The 19343-nt window shown below is 42.2% G+C and overlaps 1 protein-coding gene across 2 annotated transcripts in view; it reads right to left on the reverse strand.

The window, feature by feature from the left end:
* PRKAG2 (protein kinase AMP-activated non-catalytic subunit gamma 2) overlaps window positions 1–17787 on the reverse strand; it is a 186854-nt gene extending 169067 nt beyond the window's left edge. For both annotated transcript variants that reach the window (XM_075271535.1, XM_075271534.1), the window contains exon 1: window positions 17399–17787. In XM_075271535.1, coding sequence (XP_075127636.1) covers window positions 17399–17491 — 93 coding nt within the window. In that variant the 5' untranslated portion in view covers window positions 17492–17787. The remainder of the gene's footprint in view (window positions 1–17398) is intronic.
* Between the last annotated feature and the right edge of the window lie 1556 nt (window positions 17788–19343).

Consider the following 19343-nt stretch of genomic DNA (forward strand, 5'->3'; position numbering starts at 1 on the left):
TGATGTCTTTTAACCACCTGCAATGATTTGTTTTATATAGAAACAAAGCTCCTAAGATAATAAAACGCTCGTGCACTTTAATTCCCGACATCCTATTACAGCTGACATATCAAAGGTGCATCAGGCCGCACATTGGCTCCTGCAGGGACAGGATTCAGCCCATGGATTACACTTTAATTATTTTACAAGCTTTGTTAAAGGATGGAAACAGCGAGGAGGGAGAAGGGGGTCATAAACTTCAGGAAAGCCTTATAAAATAAACAGAATAGAAAAAAAATGAATGTAGGCAATTTACTGAATGTTATAAAGCCCAGCACTACATGAGCATGGACTACAAAGAACATATAGAAGCAATAAACCGAATCTGCAGCTATGATCTGGATGGCTTAGGTCACTGTACACATTCAACTGATTGTCTCAGGAGGACGACCATACTGGCCCATGAATGCACAGCCTACAATCGGATATAAAGCCTAGAATATTCTTTGGGCTTAAGTTACATCTTTATAATACTTTGGGTTTTTTATATTGAGTATATAGGTGAAAAAAATTGCAGCATACAAAATGGCAGGCTACTATATTCCCAGACTGTATTGTCCCCTTTATAGTGTCATGTGACTCTTTCTTTGTGTCCGTTCCTTAATAACTTAGGTACATGTCTTAACCCCCGTGTTCCAAAAACTGAAATTTACATCAGGAGAGGCGTAACTGGAATCTCCTAGGCCCCAATGCAAAATCTGTAATGGAGCCCCTATCTACCTTGGGTCATTTAGAATACTGATTTATTTTATGTAGCAGTGGAACTTTTGGGCCCCCTCAGGGACGAGGGCCTGGTAAACGGCTGCTACCACTGCACCCCCTATAATACACCCCTGTACATCAGCTACGAGCTGGCTAGATTTGAGCTATGCTAGTTTTGGGCATAAAATATAGTAAATGTGCAAGGCTGCAGGAGACTATGCACCAGTGCCAGGCCCCAGGAGGCCTCACACCATTCCCCCTAAGCCCAACTCTGACACTTCCACTTTTCTGAAGTGTTTGTGGTCATGCACTGTAGTCGCTTCCCTGTTTATACTGCACTTTACACGCCATACATCTAGTAGCAGCTTGTCTGGGTACTTTAGCTTTGTCCCATTTTCATATATATGTGTGTATATATATATATTTCTTTAATTTTCCATTTGCATAGTTCAATATTTAGCAGTTTCAGTAGCAGTCTTTCCAAGAATATAAAAGGTTATCGCTACATTAAAAATTCCCTTAGACAGTGATCATAGTATCTTGCATAGTCCCCATGACGGAGGGAAGAATGCAAGTGTGAACCAAGTGTTACAGTTACATATTATAAGGATCTTATACAGTAGTTACATATTATACGGCTCTTGCAGTAATGCATTATATGGATCATATAGTTACACATTATATGGCTCTTGCAGTAATGCATTATATGGATCATATAGTTACACATTATATGGATTTTATAGTTACAATTGTTCTGATTCACTTTGCCTATACACCAAAGCTAGTTATTAATTGTAGCGAAGTCCTCCTATGTCCTTTCCACATGTTTTACCACAGATCCTCGTGTTGTCTCGTCATTGTTGTGACCTCATCTGATAATGTTCCTGCCCCTATTCAGTTATGTAGAGTGAGTACCTGACTCAATCTACAGGTAAGGGGAACTCTAGTATAACAAATCCAACTGTGACCATTGCACCCCATCATCTTTCAAGTGTCCATCACCAGAACAAGAATAGCTGAAATGTTGCACTATTTTTTGCCTAGAACCCCTAACTGGGGATTCTGAAGCACCAATGTGAAAAGAGCCATTGACAAATGCAAAAACGTTGGAAATAAAAAAAAAAAAATCTTCAATAAATGTGTCAACAGAACATCTCAGGCAGCGGTAGGGGGAATTTCTGCAGGGACGTTATTTACTATTGCTGGCCATTACAAGGTTTCTCTGTTAGAAGGAACCTGTTACTAGATTTCACATGTTGTTATACTGCTGAGGACTAGGGTCCTAAAATGATCCTCTAAAAACTGCCCATTACATAATTTTCTCTTTAATACAGTGCTGTGTTTTGTATGTAAATTACCAGTGAAGATTCCTGAGATCGGCAGCAAAATGCTTGCAGGACTTTTCTCTCTGCATTTTTCAAGCAGATTGGGGGACAGGGTGCAGATGTGAATCTAGCCTGACTGTAGAAAAATGCCCCTTTCTCTACTCATCAGGCTCTCCGCCTCCCCTTCTAAACTGACATTCACTCTTGATTTTCTGCTGAATCCATCTTGATCTACTAAGACAAACTGTGATTTTATTAAAGTATCAGATTATATGTGTCCATTAAAGTCTACAGAGAAGGAATTGACGAGGAGGGAAGAGGGGCAGACACAGAAGTTTATTCACATGACCGTGCCGTGTACCAGGCTATAACAGTCTGTCGTACATCCAAGTGTAATCCATTTTTACAGATCCCTCATAGACGTAAAGGGGTTATCCGTTTTCCAACATTGACAGCCTATCCTTATGATAGGCAATTGATATCTGTGGGTGTCCAACATGTGGGACTCCCGCAGATAGCCTGTAACTTGTACAGAAACAGTGCGGCTCTCACTGTTACATACTGTGAGCCGCACTGCTTAGGCACAGTACTGGTGAGTGTAGGTACTGCGGCCCTGTCCCATTGAAGAATAGGCCATCAATGTTACAGGACGGATAACCCCCTTTAAGTCTATTGAGGAATCCGTGAAAATGGGCCAAGATATAACAAGTTGAATACATCAATTAATTTCAATGGAGCTGTGTGTTATCTGATAAGATACCGCCATTATTCTGTGTGTGAGTAAGTTCACAGGCAAACAAATCCTACATGTAGGACACAGTATAGCGAGACAAGATTCCCTGCTGATCTTTGCTTATAAAGTAAACTTGCCCATTCATAGCTATTTAATGTCAGTAAGAACCGTCATTCCCATTCCAATATACAGTCATATGTCAGGTACAGTATATACCCTATAACTGCATACACATGGCTGGCAATCTTTAAACGCCTTTCCTTGTCATAACAATGACTCTTTGTCTAAATGTAGCTAAACACATCCTATGGCATCTGCCCATACAGAGGTGTCAAAATTAACTGTTGCATGGCTGGATGCACCTTCTGTCTTTCTCTTGGATGATTGATTCCAAATCATAAGACATTAGCCTGGAGTATTCGGCTGACAAGGTGCACGTTGTACGACAAGGAATCTGCATTTAGTGACAGGACCATTGGAAAATTCCATTGTTGCACATTCCACGTGTTCACTGCAATTAAATCCGTTATTTGTTGCTAGGGCCAAGAGAACAACCATTTAACACTTTCACCAGCCAGAATGACAAATAGCTCTATAAAGTAATAAAAGTGACGGCAGTTATTACAATATCAAGCCCGTAATGAATTTAAAGAGAAAAGATATCCATAACAGATATTCATGGGCATAATACTGTATACAAGTGACAAATAGCTTCAACCAGTCTTTAATAGTTATGTTATATCACATATGTCAGAACTAGAGATAAATGTGCTAGTGCAAAATAAGTCCAAGATTGTGTGGCCTCCAAACCATTCCTAAGGCTAAGGCCCCACAGGGCGTCCCACAGCAAAAAAAAGCGTGGCGGCAACACATCGCGGTTCCTCCTGCAGCGCTGCGGACTTTCTGTTTCAATTATACCTATGGGGAAACTGACGGCGTTTCCGTAGGTATAATTGACATGCCAGTTTAGGAAATTAAGGTGTGTCCATGGCGTGGTCTTCACTACAGAGTGGGCATAGGATTCACTTGAATCCCATCCACTTTGTCCTGACTGTAAAACTATGTGATTTTTCCCAGGGCGTTTCCACTGCAGGCAAATCGCAGCGTTTGAGCTATGTGGAGGTTTTCCCATAAATAACACTTATTCCATAGAGTATAAATATTTAACCATTTAGCCCCCCCTAACTATCATAAGAACAAGTCCCCAGTGTAAGGACAGGTTCACACCTGCACCCCGGTCTCCACTTTGTTTCCATCTTCTGCTGACAGGAGACGGAAACCCGCCAAACCATGTCCATCAGTGAGCATTTTGTGGTCTCTGCGGCGAAACCAGGTTTTTTTAACCGGACACAAAGTCCTGCATGTCCGACTTTGTGTCTGGTTAAAAAAAAACCTGTTTCGCTGCAGAGACCATAAAAGACTCAAAGGCGCTCACAGGCGGACACTTTGCAAACCCATTCAAATGAATGGGTTTGAAAAAATGACTGCCGGTTTCCGTCTCCTGTCGAGTTTCTTGGGCAGAAGATGGAAACTGAAAGCAGAGACCGGGACACAGGTGTGAACCCGCCTTAAATGGAGACCTAGTGTGCATACATGACCGTCACTCCATACATTTCTATGAGTGGCATGTTCAGATATTTCAGTCCTTTGTGTATGAGTACTTCTCCTCCATTCCTAAGGGAACTCTGTTGCCCTCATTTGTTGACCAATGCTCAGAACCCAATAATCCTCAATTTTGTGGATAGAGGTTAAGTGCTGTTCATGGAAAAATCCTTTCAAGTCTAAGGCCCCACATAGCAGAGAAATTGACATGCTGTGATTTCCGTTACGTGAATTTTTCTGCAATGTGTAAACAGGATCTGCTAGAGCTTTGCACTGACTGTATAATGCTGTGGTTTTCGCCATGGCGTTTCCATCCTGACCAAACTGCAGCTTTTACACCATGTGAGGCCCAGACCTAAATCTCAACTTTATCCAAATCCTTTGTGTCCATGGGAGTAAGCCATGTTATAATGTATCAGACTATACACAGGTCCATCAGCCTATATGGAGTCATTTGCAAAGATAACAATTATTGCTCTTCTAGGTGCTCCTGATACCATCACACTCCTGAGGATGCAATCACATGCATTTACTGATACTTGCACATGTACTATACTTTCCTATATAAAGCAGTGACATATACAAGTACAGCCTGCAAGTATCACACAGCGCATGCACCCGGGAGCACCATGTGGCAGCGCCCTGACTGCCCATAACAGGTTCTTCTGGTGCCTCCATCCCATAACCTTGCAACACCTATGGAGACAATATCCCTGTGCAAGTTCTCGCCTCCTACTAAGACATCTGGACCTGGAAAGCTTGTCTCCTTCTCTCCATAGTCTCCAGAGCAGCCACTTGGATTGTCTTCATGGTGCTTATGCCCATAAAATCCAACACGTCAAACACCAAGCTATTTATGTGGAAGATGCCAAATCCATATCCATTTGAGCTTCGTGAAGAAAACTTCATATTTCTTTATTACCCTGCTATCAGTTGCAGTTCTCCGTGTAGTAACACTTTATAGACACACATGAAAGATTGTGCTCAAATGATAAGAATATATAGCAGTACCACCAGCATCTTGTGATATCAGGGTTTTCTTACATACATAACTCCTATCCACCGACCTCTGGGACCCCTGTGATCACAGGAACAGGAATTCCTTGTAACTCCGCTTGAATCGAGGCATGGTCTTCACCCTATTACTCTCTATGGGATTGATAGAGATAGCCAAGCAAATCGCTCCGTCATCGCTAGATTCAGATTGGTATGACCAATGGGGCCCAACTTCTGGAACCTCCACAAAGCTGTCTTAGTAGGAAACTCCAATACCGGAAGGTGCTGTTGGTGCCGCATCAGATCCCCTATTCTATTGAATAGATTGATAGTGGTTATGGTTAAGGGGATGCGTGGCAGAAACAGAGGACTATAAGAACAGAGAGTCCTGACTACAGTCACTGTCACTATAAATATTATTGTGCATTAGATTTAGCCCCGCACTTTATTAGATAAATGTCTCTATTATTTCTTTATCAGTAGAGTAGGCCAGAAGAAATGTCACACATAGTATACAGGTGACTGCACAGGGTTGGCATCTGAATGCTAGGCGTTTCCTTGAGAAAGACAACTTGGCTCCAAGCCTCATGAATGTTTTCAAGAGACTCGAGACTGTCCAGATTAAGCAAAACGATTTACTAAGAAAGGTTTTACCATTACATATTGTACTGCAGAATTATTTATCATAGGTTATTGCATATTACCAATATGTTTGGTATATAGATCATATATAGTATTGTGAGTGCTGTAGTACATATAATAAAATAATATAAACCATTGATAATAATAGCAAATACGGTGGGAAAGATTGTAACTATTCGGGCAAATCCGCATAAGAATACAAGTCTGGGAGCTGCAGAAGCAACGGTCTGTATACTGATTTTTTATTTTAAGGATAAGGCCCCACGCAAAGGGCTGCAACGAAAAAGCTCTGCGGGAACACATTGCAGTTTTTCCCACAGAGCTTTTCACAGAAGTCCACTGTAGACTTTCGGCTACCATTATAGCTATATGGCAACCACCAGCCTTTCTGTAGGTATAATTGACATGCTGAGATTTCCAAAACCGCAATGGATTTGGAAATCGCAGCATGTCCGTTGCATGAATTTTCCTGAGGTGGGGATGGGATGTGGGGGCCCCATCATAAAGGAAATTTTTTTTATTTATGGCATATCCTTAACCCCATAAATATCTGATCAGAGGGGACCCAGCAAGGCTCAGCTGTACAGGACTGTTTCCGAAAACCTGGACAATACACAGCACAGAGCTGGAAACAGTTGGCTCCAGTCCCTGTATACTCCGCTCCCATTGAAGTCAGCTGTACTATACAGGGACCGAAGCCAACTGCTTCCACCTCTGTGTATCGTACAGATGTCGGACGTGTCCTCTTTCTGTGAAAAGCGATGCAGTAAAAACCGCCATGCATTTCCACCATGGTTTTTCCCGCAGCGCTTTTTGGCTGCGGCCTGCTACTTGGAGCCTTGGTCTCAATGTCCAAAGGATTAGATGCATATTTCTCAGGGATTTTGCCCAGATATGCTGCCGAAATGTTCTGCAGAAAATCCGTTGCTGGACATGTAAACTTATCCTAAGAGAACTGTGAGGAACCTGCTATATCTTCATTATGTTTGTAGTGTATTCAAGCTCACACCGAATCTACATTACAGGGATTGTATAATGAATACCGGCATAAGTAATTATTGGGCTAGATCAAAGATATATGGAAAGTTCTGCAAGTGTCCACAACTTTCCTAGAGACATAATTCTGGTAATAAAAACTTCTATATCTGAGAATAATCTGAAAGTACTCACACAACATTAAAAATGCATCAGAAGTTCAGAACATCACTTTTTCTTTCCATGTGTAATAATACTAAATATAAACTATTAAACTGGTTCTTTGGGAATATAGCAACCATCAGTAATATAACCGGGCACATGTAGTACCGAGCCTCCTAATATGCATTGGGACTGCAAGGAGAGGATGAGTTGTCTGTAACCCATGGTTGTCAATGTCTCGGGTTATTGGACTGCATGCAAAGATGGCCTATGGCATTAGATCAAGCGCGGCTTAACCCAACTATTTCACAGATTTTGGGTGGGTGGGTTATTCTACCTATAACTAGCTGCTTTAAATGAAACTTGAAATTTAAGTAGTAAATCCATGTACACGGCCTGTAGTGACTTACTAAGTCCCCAAAAGTATGTGTTTCTGGTGTGAGGTACATCTGCAGTGTTTATGGGTCTCCAGTGGTCTCAGGATGGGCGGGGGTTTTGATCTTGATTAACCATAACTTCTCGCATTCGGTGCTTACGGAGGAATGTGATGCTTAGGGCAGATTACACCACATGGTCCTTATGTACTCGAGCCAGACCTTCAGCATGTATAAGTCGTCTCCCTTATCTCAGTCGTCTCCCTCCAAGAGGACAGAACTACCTCAAGAGGAAATTACGGGTTTTGAGGGAATTTCTGGAGGTTACTCACTTGGTAAATGGTTGGAGAATATGTACGCCACTTGCACAATAGTATACTCATTACTCCCACCCACATGATACCTGGTCTAGAATAGACAATATTTGTTTAAGCAGACCCTTGATCGCACGTATCCGCACTGCTAATATTGGGGATATGGGCATCTCAAACCATGACCCCAGTACTCCTGAATATTCTGTATTCATTCCACAGAGGCACTGATATAGTATGGAGGTTTCCCGACTACCTAATTAAAGATGAGAGTTTCATCAATTTGATGCCAGGTCTGTGGTTTGAGTTTCAACAAACCAATCAAGCACATGTATCCAACCCAAAATTTAATGGGAAACTGGGAAGACAGTCCTATAGGACTCATGTTAGTGGCCTCTGCATGGTGGTCAGGCTCACAATGTCAAATTCAGAAACGACCAACAGATCCCGTACAACAGGTATCAGTATCACCCTACGGTGGACAACAGAGACCAATGGCTGCCGGTAGATCAGCAGCAGATCTTCACATTTGCACCGATATGTGCATTTTTCTAGTTTGTTGGATGACCAGAACAATGGACACGGACTGCTAAAATACCGGACACCGGAGGTTGCCATTTCTGGCCCCAAACGTGTGCCACAACTCCCCATTCTGTGCTTGGCTCAATAAGGAGCAGTGAAGGGCAGGAACACCTTGGCCCAAAATATTTATTAGAACTCATGCCAGGTTATGGAGTTCCTAACCTGGCCTAAGAGAAGGGAAAAGTTTAGCTGCACTTTTTGAATGATCCTGCAAAGCAAACTACATATTTTGTGGGGTGGCGCAATGTTTAACCAATCCGTTAGATGTGTATATGATTCCAGTATTATGCAATGTTCTGTTAGCATTTCTGTCTTCATAAAATGCTGAACAGGTCAATTATACATCTGCTCAGAAGTTGAGGAAGTCGGAATTCTTCATAAGTTTTTATAATGTGCAATGAACTTCTCATAGATGTGGAATGCACAGTCAGCACAAATAGGCTTTACATACCAGAACTCAATAGCTTTTCTCTATAAGTAACTTTACAAAAGGCTTTGTGGATTGTGAATGAAATTACTTATATACAAGGGAAAAAGTGAAAAATATGGATTAAAGTATAGGTTCACGTGAAAAACATTCCCTGCTGGGAGCAGATTGGAATGAGAGTCATGAAGGCCTCTAAGTAGAAGCACACAGCAAATTCCGTAATTCCTGTTCACCTAACACTAGGCCAAGAGACTAATTTTTAAAGACGTTTGTGCAGTCAATAAAAAATAATACTGGCCTCATGCACCCCATACTACGCTCTTTGAGATGTTTCCTTAGTCGCCTACTGGTCTCTACGGCCTGGTCCTTCTTAATGCAGTGGTGGCCCACCTTGGGCAGTGATCGGCTTGTTGAGGACAGGGACATAACTAAATGCTTGGGCCATCTTGTGCAACTTCTCTGTCAGGCTAGGTTCACACTAGCGCTCACTCTCTGTTCATGGTTTCCATCCCCCATTCCACTTGAAAAATGCGGAGTGAAATGTCCTGCATTATAGTCTGTGGTGTCTGCAGGTTTCTGTGGGTAACCACTATTTTAGTGGCTTGGGTTTCTGTTCTTCTGGTCTCAACGCAGACCCAAAGAATGGAAACCCAACCGCTAGTGTGAGCCTAGCATCCCCTCCGTCCCAGCCATACATTTTAGAAACATTTACATTTCTGTTACTTTCTACACTAGGCACGTGCAGACTGAAAGCCCAGTATGCCAAAACTACAACATATGACGTCTTCATATTCTTGGCGTCTATCCCCCGTGAAGACAAATTCTGACAACTTCTATTATAAGTTTGCCAAAAACAGGAGATAATCTGCCAATGATGTTTCTGACCTGTAGGACACCTATATGGATTGATTAGAATTCCTTCTGTTGGTCGAAAATATCTTTGAATGATTTTTTTTTCCATGCTGCTCCATGAGCTGTGTCTGGTATTGGAGCTCAGCTCTACTGCAGTGAATAGTAGTTTAGCTGCAATATCAGGGTGAACAAATAGTTAAAGAAACCTGCAAAAACAAAAATGTTATAGCCCCCCAAACCTGAACCAGGGACATTGGTCCTGAACTGGTTAATCTATGTGCACTAAACAAGTTTGGTGGCAGCAACTAAAATGCCTAGATGGCGGCTTCTTACAAAACTAGAGATTTCAACACTCACCATATATTGCGTAATGCAAATCAAGAGATACAGGATCTGGCTCGGGCCCAACAAATGTGGCAAGAGGTGTCTGAAAAGACTAGTGTTTTGCCTATGCTTGCAAGAGCAGGTTGACTGATCCGCTGTGACAACTGCTGGCTTCATCTGATTTCAGGGCGGACACATGAAATGGGCTCAATGCTAACTTTAGTATCATTTACTACATTGTGTGACACAGACAACCTTCTGCATGGCCTTCACAGGATCTACATGATATTGGGAATCCCCGAATTTCTGCAATATTACAGCATTTGCTTTGAACAATTCACTCTATGGGTAAGACCCTGTCCCATAAATCAGAATGCAGAAAGACATGCAGTAACAACCCCATTCATATGTAGGATTTGCAACTACAAAAATTTCTATAAACTTACTGCAAATGTGATCAGAAATTTTTCATAAGAATTTTAGGGTCAATAGCAGAACCAGAAGCTAAAAACAGGAACTACAATGGAAAGACCAGTACTTTTTCTCCTCTTTGCATCCCACTCCTGAGTCGGACTCCAAATTACCAATGCAACTACTGATCGACTCTGCAATGTGTGAATAGGACCTAAGAAATCGCTCAGAATTGCTAAATTCTCCATCACTACATAGACTTGTAGCGCTGAGTAAAGCTTCACTTGAGGATTTCCAGAGACCAGATTATATTTCATTTGTTTACATTCCTTAAACCTTTTGGCTTCATGCGTCACACTAAAGGATGGGCCATAAATTGGTGGGCAACACTATAGGTGTTATATTTGCACATGGACACTGGAGCAGGAGGAGGTCTAAAATGTCATTTAGCCCCTATGAGGAGCCCAGCGCCGCACCTCCCATGAGGTGACCTGAAGCGACCGCTTCAGGCGGCGCTATGAGGGGGCCCCGGGGGAGGGCGGCATTTTTGCTGACCTAAGCCAGTCCAGGACAAGCTGCTCCAGCAGCCGCCCCTCATGCTTAGCAGAGAGCAGGTCCTCTCCCTGCCTGCTCTCTGCCTGCTAATGACGACCCCTCCGCTCGGCCCCGCCCCCTCCGCTCGGCCCCCTCCTTCAGGGGGGGGGGGGCGGCTCTCTGACGTCCACCTCAGGCGGCACAAACCCTAGGTTCACCCCTGGAGGAGCCTAATAATATACATAATGCACAATATTTGGTGGGGATGTTTACAGGTTTCGCATAAATTATGCTTCTGTGTGCACACTTAACCTGCTACCAATTTGTTGACATTGTAATACCCCTATATAGAGTACCTTTCACCACCTTCACAAACTCCAGCTCTTAGTGTTATTTCCACTACTTCAGACTCAGTTGGATTTTTATTTTCTCTAGCTCCACCATTCCTGACCAATCAGTGCTGTTCGTTTTGGTGCCTGTTGTGCTATGTAAGCTCTGTAATGTCAGGTGGGCCGTGTCAGGCAGGGGGTGTGACTCAGAGTACCAATCAGAGCTCACTAATCACACCCATTGTCTGCGTCTGCCTGACACCGCCCCCTCACAGTACAGAGACTAAGTAGCATATCAGGCACCAAAAATAACAGCACTGATTGCTCAGGAATGGTGGGGCCTAGAGAAAAAAATGCAACTGTACCAGAAACGGTGATGCAGAAAATATTAAATAATGAAAAGAACTGGGAGTTGTTGAAGGTGGTGAAAGGTCCTCTGTAAGTAATACTCGCCAGACACATGAGATTTATGTTGGTCAGACCTCCAGGAGAATAGGCTCAAGCGTGTAATGAGCCCCCTGGGTGGTAAGTCAAGTTGAGCAGGCATGTTTACGGGTGATCTGGATAGAAAGCTCCTTGACGACAGCTATGCGATGTGGCGATGTGGCCGGCTTAAGATGTCTTGTTCCTGGGGATATATATTTATCTGTAATTCCTAGAACACTGCAGTCAGGTCTCCTAAAGCCTTAAATGTCCGTCCAACCATAGTAATAGATAGCAATAGACTATATATCCCCTTAAAAAAGAAATCTCACTTGTTAAGAAAAATTTACATAATGACTCAGGAACAATCCTGGTTTCCATGACATTAACCCTGCTCTGCCTCTAAAGACGGAACACCATGGAGTTACAGAATATACAGTGGTCTGTGCAATGCACTCCAGGGCTTTCAGTACTGTAGGGGTTAAAGTTAAGAATAAGGTATTGGGATCTTCAACTTCCTATCATCTTTCTTCCTAGCTGTGGATTACATAAGAGCTGTTTTCATTGCCCCAAATCATTATATAAAAATATTGCATCGTCATAAAATAATAAAAATGATAGATGCAATTTCCTCTTTACTGACATGAAGGTATCGGCCATATCCTCCGATCCGTATTATATTCTTATCAGATAGGTGAGTCAAAAATTACTGCAAATTAGAAAGCAATTGCAAGGACGGATGTTTCTGTAGTTGGAGAAAGGGAAGTTGGATATCTGTCAAAGTTGTATTTGGCGGCGGCAATGTAGCATTTCCTCCTAGATGAACTTTCAATACCAAGTTGTGCTGGACCTGAACTGCAGGCTATATATCAGGGACGAGGTTGCCGGCAGCTTTAATGGCCTGTCATTCCGTGCAATGATATTAAACCGCTCATAGAGTTACATAATATCATTGACTCATCGCAGCTCCAATTGTAATAAGTCACTCTCAGCCAAATATCCCAACACAATGAAGAAAGTGTGCAGCCTGCCAATAGAGATACATGCAGATAGATAGAATTATACTATTGTCTTTCCGGAATTGCTGGTTTATGCGAAGCAGATATAGGCCACGTTCAGAAGTGGCAGAGTGACAATCGCAACGACAATCCATGACAAAGCATAGTATAATGCAGTACATTTGGGTTTTCTTATTCACACATAGCAGATTTCTTTGGTGAGGATTCTCAGACTTTCACATCAACTCTGCAGCAATCACACAGCAAAAACCACAAAATCCTCTTAGGACTGAGGCCACACGCTGCAGAAAAGATGTGTTTCTAGTTTTACATTTGTTGGGTTATGTTTCACCTTGCCTAAGCAACATTAAAAAATCAGTTGGGGTCTCTCGTCGATCAGCTGTTCTTAGCACCTGATGCACAGAGAATGGAGCAGGAAGCAGACAACGCTTTTCTCTGTGTAGTGGTCAGACAAGGTACTGCAGACCAGCTCCCATTCACTTGCTAGGCTGCAGAGACTCGGTTCAGTCACTCCACAGAGAACAGCTGTCTGCTTCCTGCTCCATTGTCTGTGTATAAAAATTAGACGATTGCAGGACTTTGGTTGAACTTTAAGGGGAGCTTCCAGGTAAATAAAAATATGTTTACAACAGAAATATATATATATATATATATATATATATATATATATATACACACACAGATCCACTACCACTCTGTTCCCAGTGCTACTCAATCCACTGCCTCTCTGCACTTCCTGGTAATTGCTGGTTGTAATGGTGGCCCGCTGCACCCATTGCTTAAAAGCAGAGGTCATAAGCTGACCGGACCAGGAAGGTGGGTGAGAGGTAGGTGGGCAGGCAGCATTGGGAATGTACTAAGAACGTTCACATTTTTCAGCCTCTGTTTACAGCAGTGCTTTTAATCACTGCATGGATCATGAAGAGAAATAAAACACAAAATATATTATAAGGTTGTTGAATATTTTATTTTTATAGTGATGACAATGAAGACAATTCCTGTCTATAAGATGTATTAGGGCATATGAGTATCATAAAGGGGGTCCTCTGACCACAACCCCCTCTATGAGCCTGAATGAGGAGATACTGTGTAAGAGTAGACCCTGTAAAGAGATGACCATTTATCTGACTGGCCGCCATTTAATACTACATTCACCATGCGGCAGCCATGCGGCAGCCATGCAGCGATATCTGAATATTGGCAGGTACCGAAATAGTTGTAGCTTCTTCCTGCAAAGTCTAAGTTCCATTTTTTTTTAGTTTACTGTACATAAAACTGGAAATCTCCTTTAGGCTAAAGCCCCCCTAATGTGCAGTCTGTGGTGTGCAGTGAAAGCACAAAGACCCCAAAGACTATAATGGGGTTTGTGTGCTGGCTGCATGCTGCCCGCACGAATCATGCAGGCAGGAGGGTAGATTGTGAATGATTTTCCTGTCCGCATGATCCCTGCGGAGATCTGGCGGCAAGCACACGGACCCCATTATAGTCTATGGGGTCTGTGTGCTTTTACTGGCACACCACTTTCAGTTGCGTTTGGTATTCCATTCAGGGGTATTCCTCATGCGGACCCCCCGGACGGAATACCAACGCAGATGTGAACCAGGCCTTACTTTTAATAGCGGCTGTAGCCAGTACTGCCGCAGTTGTCCCATAGACTTGAATAGCACATCCATTACAGTACTCACTACGGCTTCTATTAAAAGTAGCTGCAGCCAAGAAACAGCTGATCAGCAGACACCCTGTTAGTCAGCCCACTGCTGATCTAAAATTGGTGTCCTATTCTATATTTTCTAGTTTCTGACTCTGGATTTAAGCTGTCCAGCTGAATGGCTACTATGTAATTGCACATCTTCTGTGGGGGTGAAATAGGCATCTGACCACATCTTCCTCAAGCAAAAATATCACTTATTGGGAAAAATTGGAAACCGGGTGGGGTGTCTATTTGAGGAACCCCATTTTCTTATACCCTATATGGAATTATAAATTAAAGAAGATTTCCAGTAAAAAATGTAATCCCCATTGTTTGAAAACAAGTCTATGTATAGTATAATGTTATTGATTAACCTACTGACAGCTTTAAGTCATGTGCTCCCCTCCGGAGCCTTGACCTTCACCGTGCTCACTATTTTTCCTGTACAAACAGGAGGTCAAACTATCAACGGAAACATAACAGGTCTATGGGAGTCAGATTGAGGATCTAATACCCTTGTATGGAGAGATCAACCTTTTCATACAGGAAATACTGTGCTCCTTTAGCGGAGCGGAGCTAAGATAGAGAGCACATAACTTCAGATTAAAAAAGTAAGATATTTATCATTACACAGGCTCATTTTCAAATAGAAAGGACACATTTTTTGTTCGGGGTGTTTTTTTTTAATATAGGGGAGTCATATGTCCAGAATTTCTATCTCTTGGGATGGAGTGGAAAGCAATTACAAAAAGAGGCAAACGGAGGGATATGCTGTGACTCTTTTATTGACAAAGGACCTTCTAACAAGTAGGAATTCTCCAAACCAGAAAAAGCTCTTGAAATACACACACACACATATATATATATATATATATATATATATATATATATATATATATATACCTGCCAACAGAAGTAAAGAATATTTTACAACATTTTGGCACATCCATAATCTTCTAGTCAACTATTGGGTTGGGTTCATTGAATGCACTGACTGTTTTTTAGGAAATTATCTAATTAGCCGTCCCTACTATCATATTATATTATCACACTTTGGCCCATATCTGGTGGGGACCTAATATGTAAGTCCCCCACACAGTTCTGATTCTGCTCAGCTCAAAATGTATGTTTATGGAGCATATGAGGATTATAGCAATTGGCCCATTGACTGTGGGAGTGATACAATAAAAATATGGATATTGGAGAGGAATTTGAAACTCCTCAATGTTGCCCTACAGAACTATCAATAGACAATAGTTTGTGTCTGCTGAGTCTGCAGGAGAACAGGACTATACATATCAGGTACTGGAGTACTGCAAATAAATTCAGATATTCCGATGATACAATTCCCAAATGTATTATGTAAATGAGCTCTAAAGCAAAGCCTTAGCATAAACCAAACTATAGTCTAAGGGGCAGCTAATAACTGAGACGCCAACAAAAGGTAAAGCAAATATTGTGGTTGCATGACAGTACGTGTCAAAAGTCAATGGCAAATGCAACAAGTTGTGATCAGTGTAAACAACATGTCAACCAGATATGGAAGATGTTCCTGTCAATCTTCATGATTGATGCCAGGCTGGACACACCATGTCTTCAGCGTATGAAATTGCTCAGGGGCTCAGATGGTGGGGGAGTCCACCATCATCTTTGTACTCTCTACTGATTATAAAAGGGACTGAGCTATTGAATTTCCTGGCCAAATATTGGTGAATTATTAGAAGGGTGATTACTGAATACAAAGGGATCCATAACCTGCTCTTGCACAAGGCCAGGAGCAGACATGCCATCAGTGTCAGACTGAGGCTCTACTAGCCCACCAAATAAAATCATTCAAGGACCACCCTAGTAAATGGACCACAGTGCCGTTCAAATTTGGGTGTTTGCTGGACCATTATTGTGTTAGGGCCTAGGCCCTCCGGTACTTGCATGGGCCAATCCAACGCTGCATACCTTTGGTGCAACCTTTGCAGTTGCACAGTGACCCAGTAGGTTAGGCGGCCGTATCACCTTGGCTACAGATTTCTACTGTCTATTGGATGGCAGATAAATGCCTAAGATAATGAGCTTTATGGTTAACTATTACTAGTAGATTGATAGAGAGCCATGATGGTTGCTTATGGAGAGGTACTGGAATACAAGACCCATGACTGTTTTTTGCACAGGAGCCTTCACAGTTCTGTATCCCTTATCTATCTGTGTCTGCCCCTGACCTTGTACAAGAGCAGTTTATGGGCCCCTTTGCATTCAGTAATCACTCTTCTCATAATTCACCAATACTTGGCCAGGAAATTTGCAGGACTTTTAATGGCAACAATAGTTTTGTAGTCCACGTTTTCTTGCCGGCAAAAATATCCCCCAATGAAAAGCAAATTACGTCAGCATGGACATAGACTAATCGCTTCAGGAAATCTCACGTAACCTGTAAGCAGCAGAAGTTATCCCGAAACAGAAATTTAGCAAATTGTCCAATTCCCTACGATTCGCTACGTCCTGCAATTTTTAGCAGTCTATATTCTGCAAATGGGACATAACTAGATTGAAACTGTTTATATCCCAGTGCTCGGGAAGGCCTTGCTAACCTGTTGTGCTCTCACATTACTACTTCTGCATGTGATGACATTTTATTGCTATGTTGTTGTTATTGTATGTTAGTGAATTACAGGTACATTTTACAAGATCCAAAAACAGCACGGTGACCACACTGACCCACATTACTTTCTTGCACTCTTCCACACATTAATCCAATGCCACATGCAGCTATTCCGAGCTACTCGGATACAAAACTGCTGTATAATGAGTCATGTTACTCTTCAGACCTGCAAGATCCATATATTTTGTGACAAATGGGAGGTGCTCAAATGCAAAATGTGAAGGAAGCCAAGATGTGCAAGAACTGTGCGCACTCGCATGCAGAATCCTCTGACATGTGCAGGAGATACTTACAGGTATATGAACCCTCAGCATCCTCCGTTTTTGGCTGCTGGTCTTTTTGGAAAGCTCCTTCTTCTTTTTAGTATCCATCGCTGTGCTTCCCATTCTTTGATCTATCCCCACAGAATTTTAGAAAACTTGTCGCTGCTCCTGATACCACCACAGATGTGGAGAGCTGCCAGGATCCAGCGAATGCCAGCGTGAGAGATTCCAGGTGACTAGTTGTAGCTCAACCAGCCAAGAAGTCCAAACCCCTTCATGTTGGAGAATGCAAACATGTTGGCAGCCGCTCACGCCCCTCTGTGGAGTAAGTGGACCTCGCCCCAGCCAGTTGTGAGAGTTTATGGACTAAGCAGCCCTGGGGATCAGCATGCAATAATCAGCTCAGGACTGTCACTTCCAGTGTGTACAAATCAGCAGCACAGCCCTGTAAATCCGTCCCTCTCGCTGAGGGGTGGTGCCACACATTTCCTACATCTGACAGAAGCCAAAACACGCAGCTCAGCCATGAGCTCCACTAACACAGGAAGTGAATGCAAGTTTCGTATCTGTATGTGCAGCATGCAGTAGCCTGGGATCATACACTAGTTTATTACAGTGCACTTCCAGTAATGAACATCTTCCATCTGCTGCGTCACCATCTTCCAGAACACAATCAGCCCAGCTTTAACCCTATAGCTCCTGAAACATGTGCAACAACATCACCTTGCAAGTCTGTCATAGGCCATCAGATTACATTACTAACTCATCTACGCCATGGCTTAATAAATTCTCGTATAAAGAACACATACCGCTACATGCAGTGATAAAAGAAAATACTCCACCAGTTTCATGCCCATACCCCATTCCGCAGAATCCTCATATGTAGCAGAATGGTATAGGCCCTCCAATACCAGATCCTTGGTCCAGCTGCAAGCTTTCTACATCAGATACATAATGTCACTAACGAATGATTCTTACAGGTTATGTCACAGAGCAGGAATAACCTACACAATGATATCCAACCACAGGAATAATAACACACCATATTTCACAATACAGAAGTAATAAATGCAGTGATGTCACAATACAGAGATAAACACAGTGATGTCACATTACAGGAATAATAAACACAATGATGTCACAATACAAAGATAATATATACACTGATGTCACAATACAGGGATAATAAACACAGCGAGGTCACAGTACAGGATAATACACACAGTGATGTCACAGTACATGGATAATACACACAGTGATGTCACAGTACAGAGATAATACACACAGTGATGTCACAGTACAGAGATAATACACACAGTGATGTCACAGTACAGGGATAATACACACAGTGATGTCACAATACACGGATAATACACACAGTGATGTCACAGTACAGAGATAATACACACAGTGATGTCACAGTACAGGGATAATACACACAGTGATGTCACAATACATGGATAATACACACAGTGATGTCACAGTACAGAGATAATACACACAGTGATGTCACAGTACAGGGATAATACACACAGTGATGTCACAATACACGGATAATACACACAGTGAGGTCACAGTACAGGATAATACACACAGTGATGTCACAGTACAATGATAATACACACAGTGATGTCACAGTACAGAGATAATACACACAGTGATGTCACAGTACAGGGATAATATACACAGTGATGTCACAGTACAGGATAATACACACAGTGATGTCACAGTACAGAGATAATACACACAGTGAGGTCACAGTACATGGATAATACACACAGTGATGTCACAGTACATGGATAATACACACAGTGATGTCACAGTACAGAGATAATAAACACAGTGATGTCACAGTACAGGATAATACACACAGTGATGTCACAGTACAGGGATAATACACACAGTGATGTCACAGTACATGGATAATACACACAGTGATATCACAGTACAGAGATAATAAACACAGTGATGTCAC

This window comes from Leptodactylus fuscus, chromosome 4, assembly GCF_031893055.1.
Source record: "Leptodactylus fuscus isolate aLepFus1 chromosome 4, aLepFus1.hap2, whole genome shotgun sequence".
Taxonomy (NCBI): Eukaryota; Metazoa; Chordata; class Amphibia; order Anura; family Leptodactylidae; genus Leptodactylus; species Leptodactylus fuscus.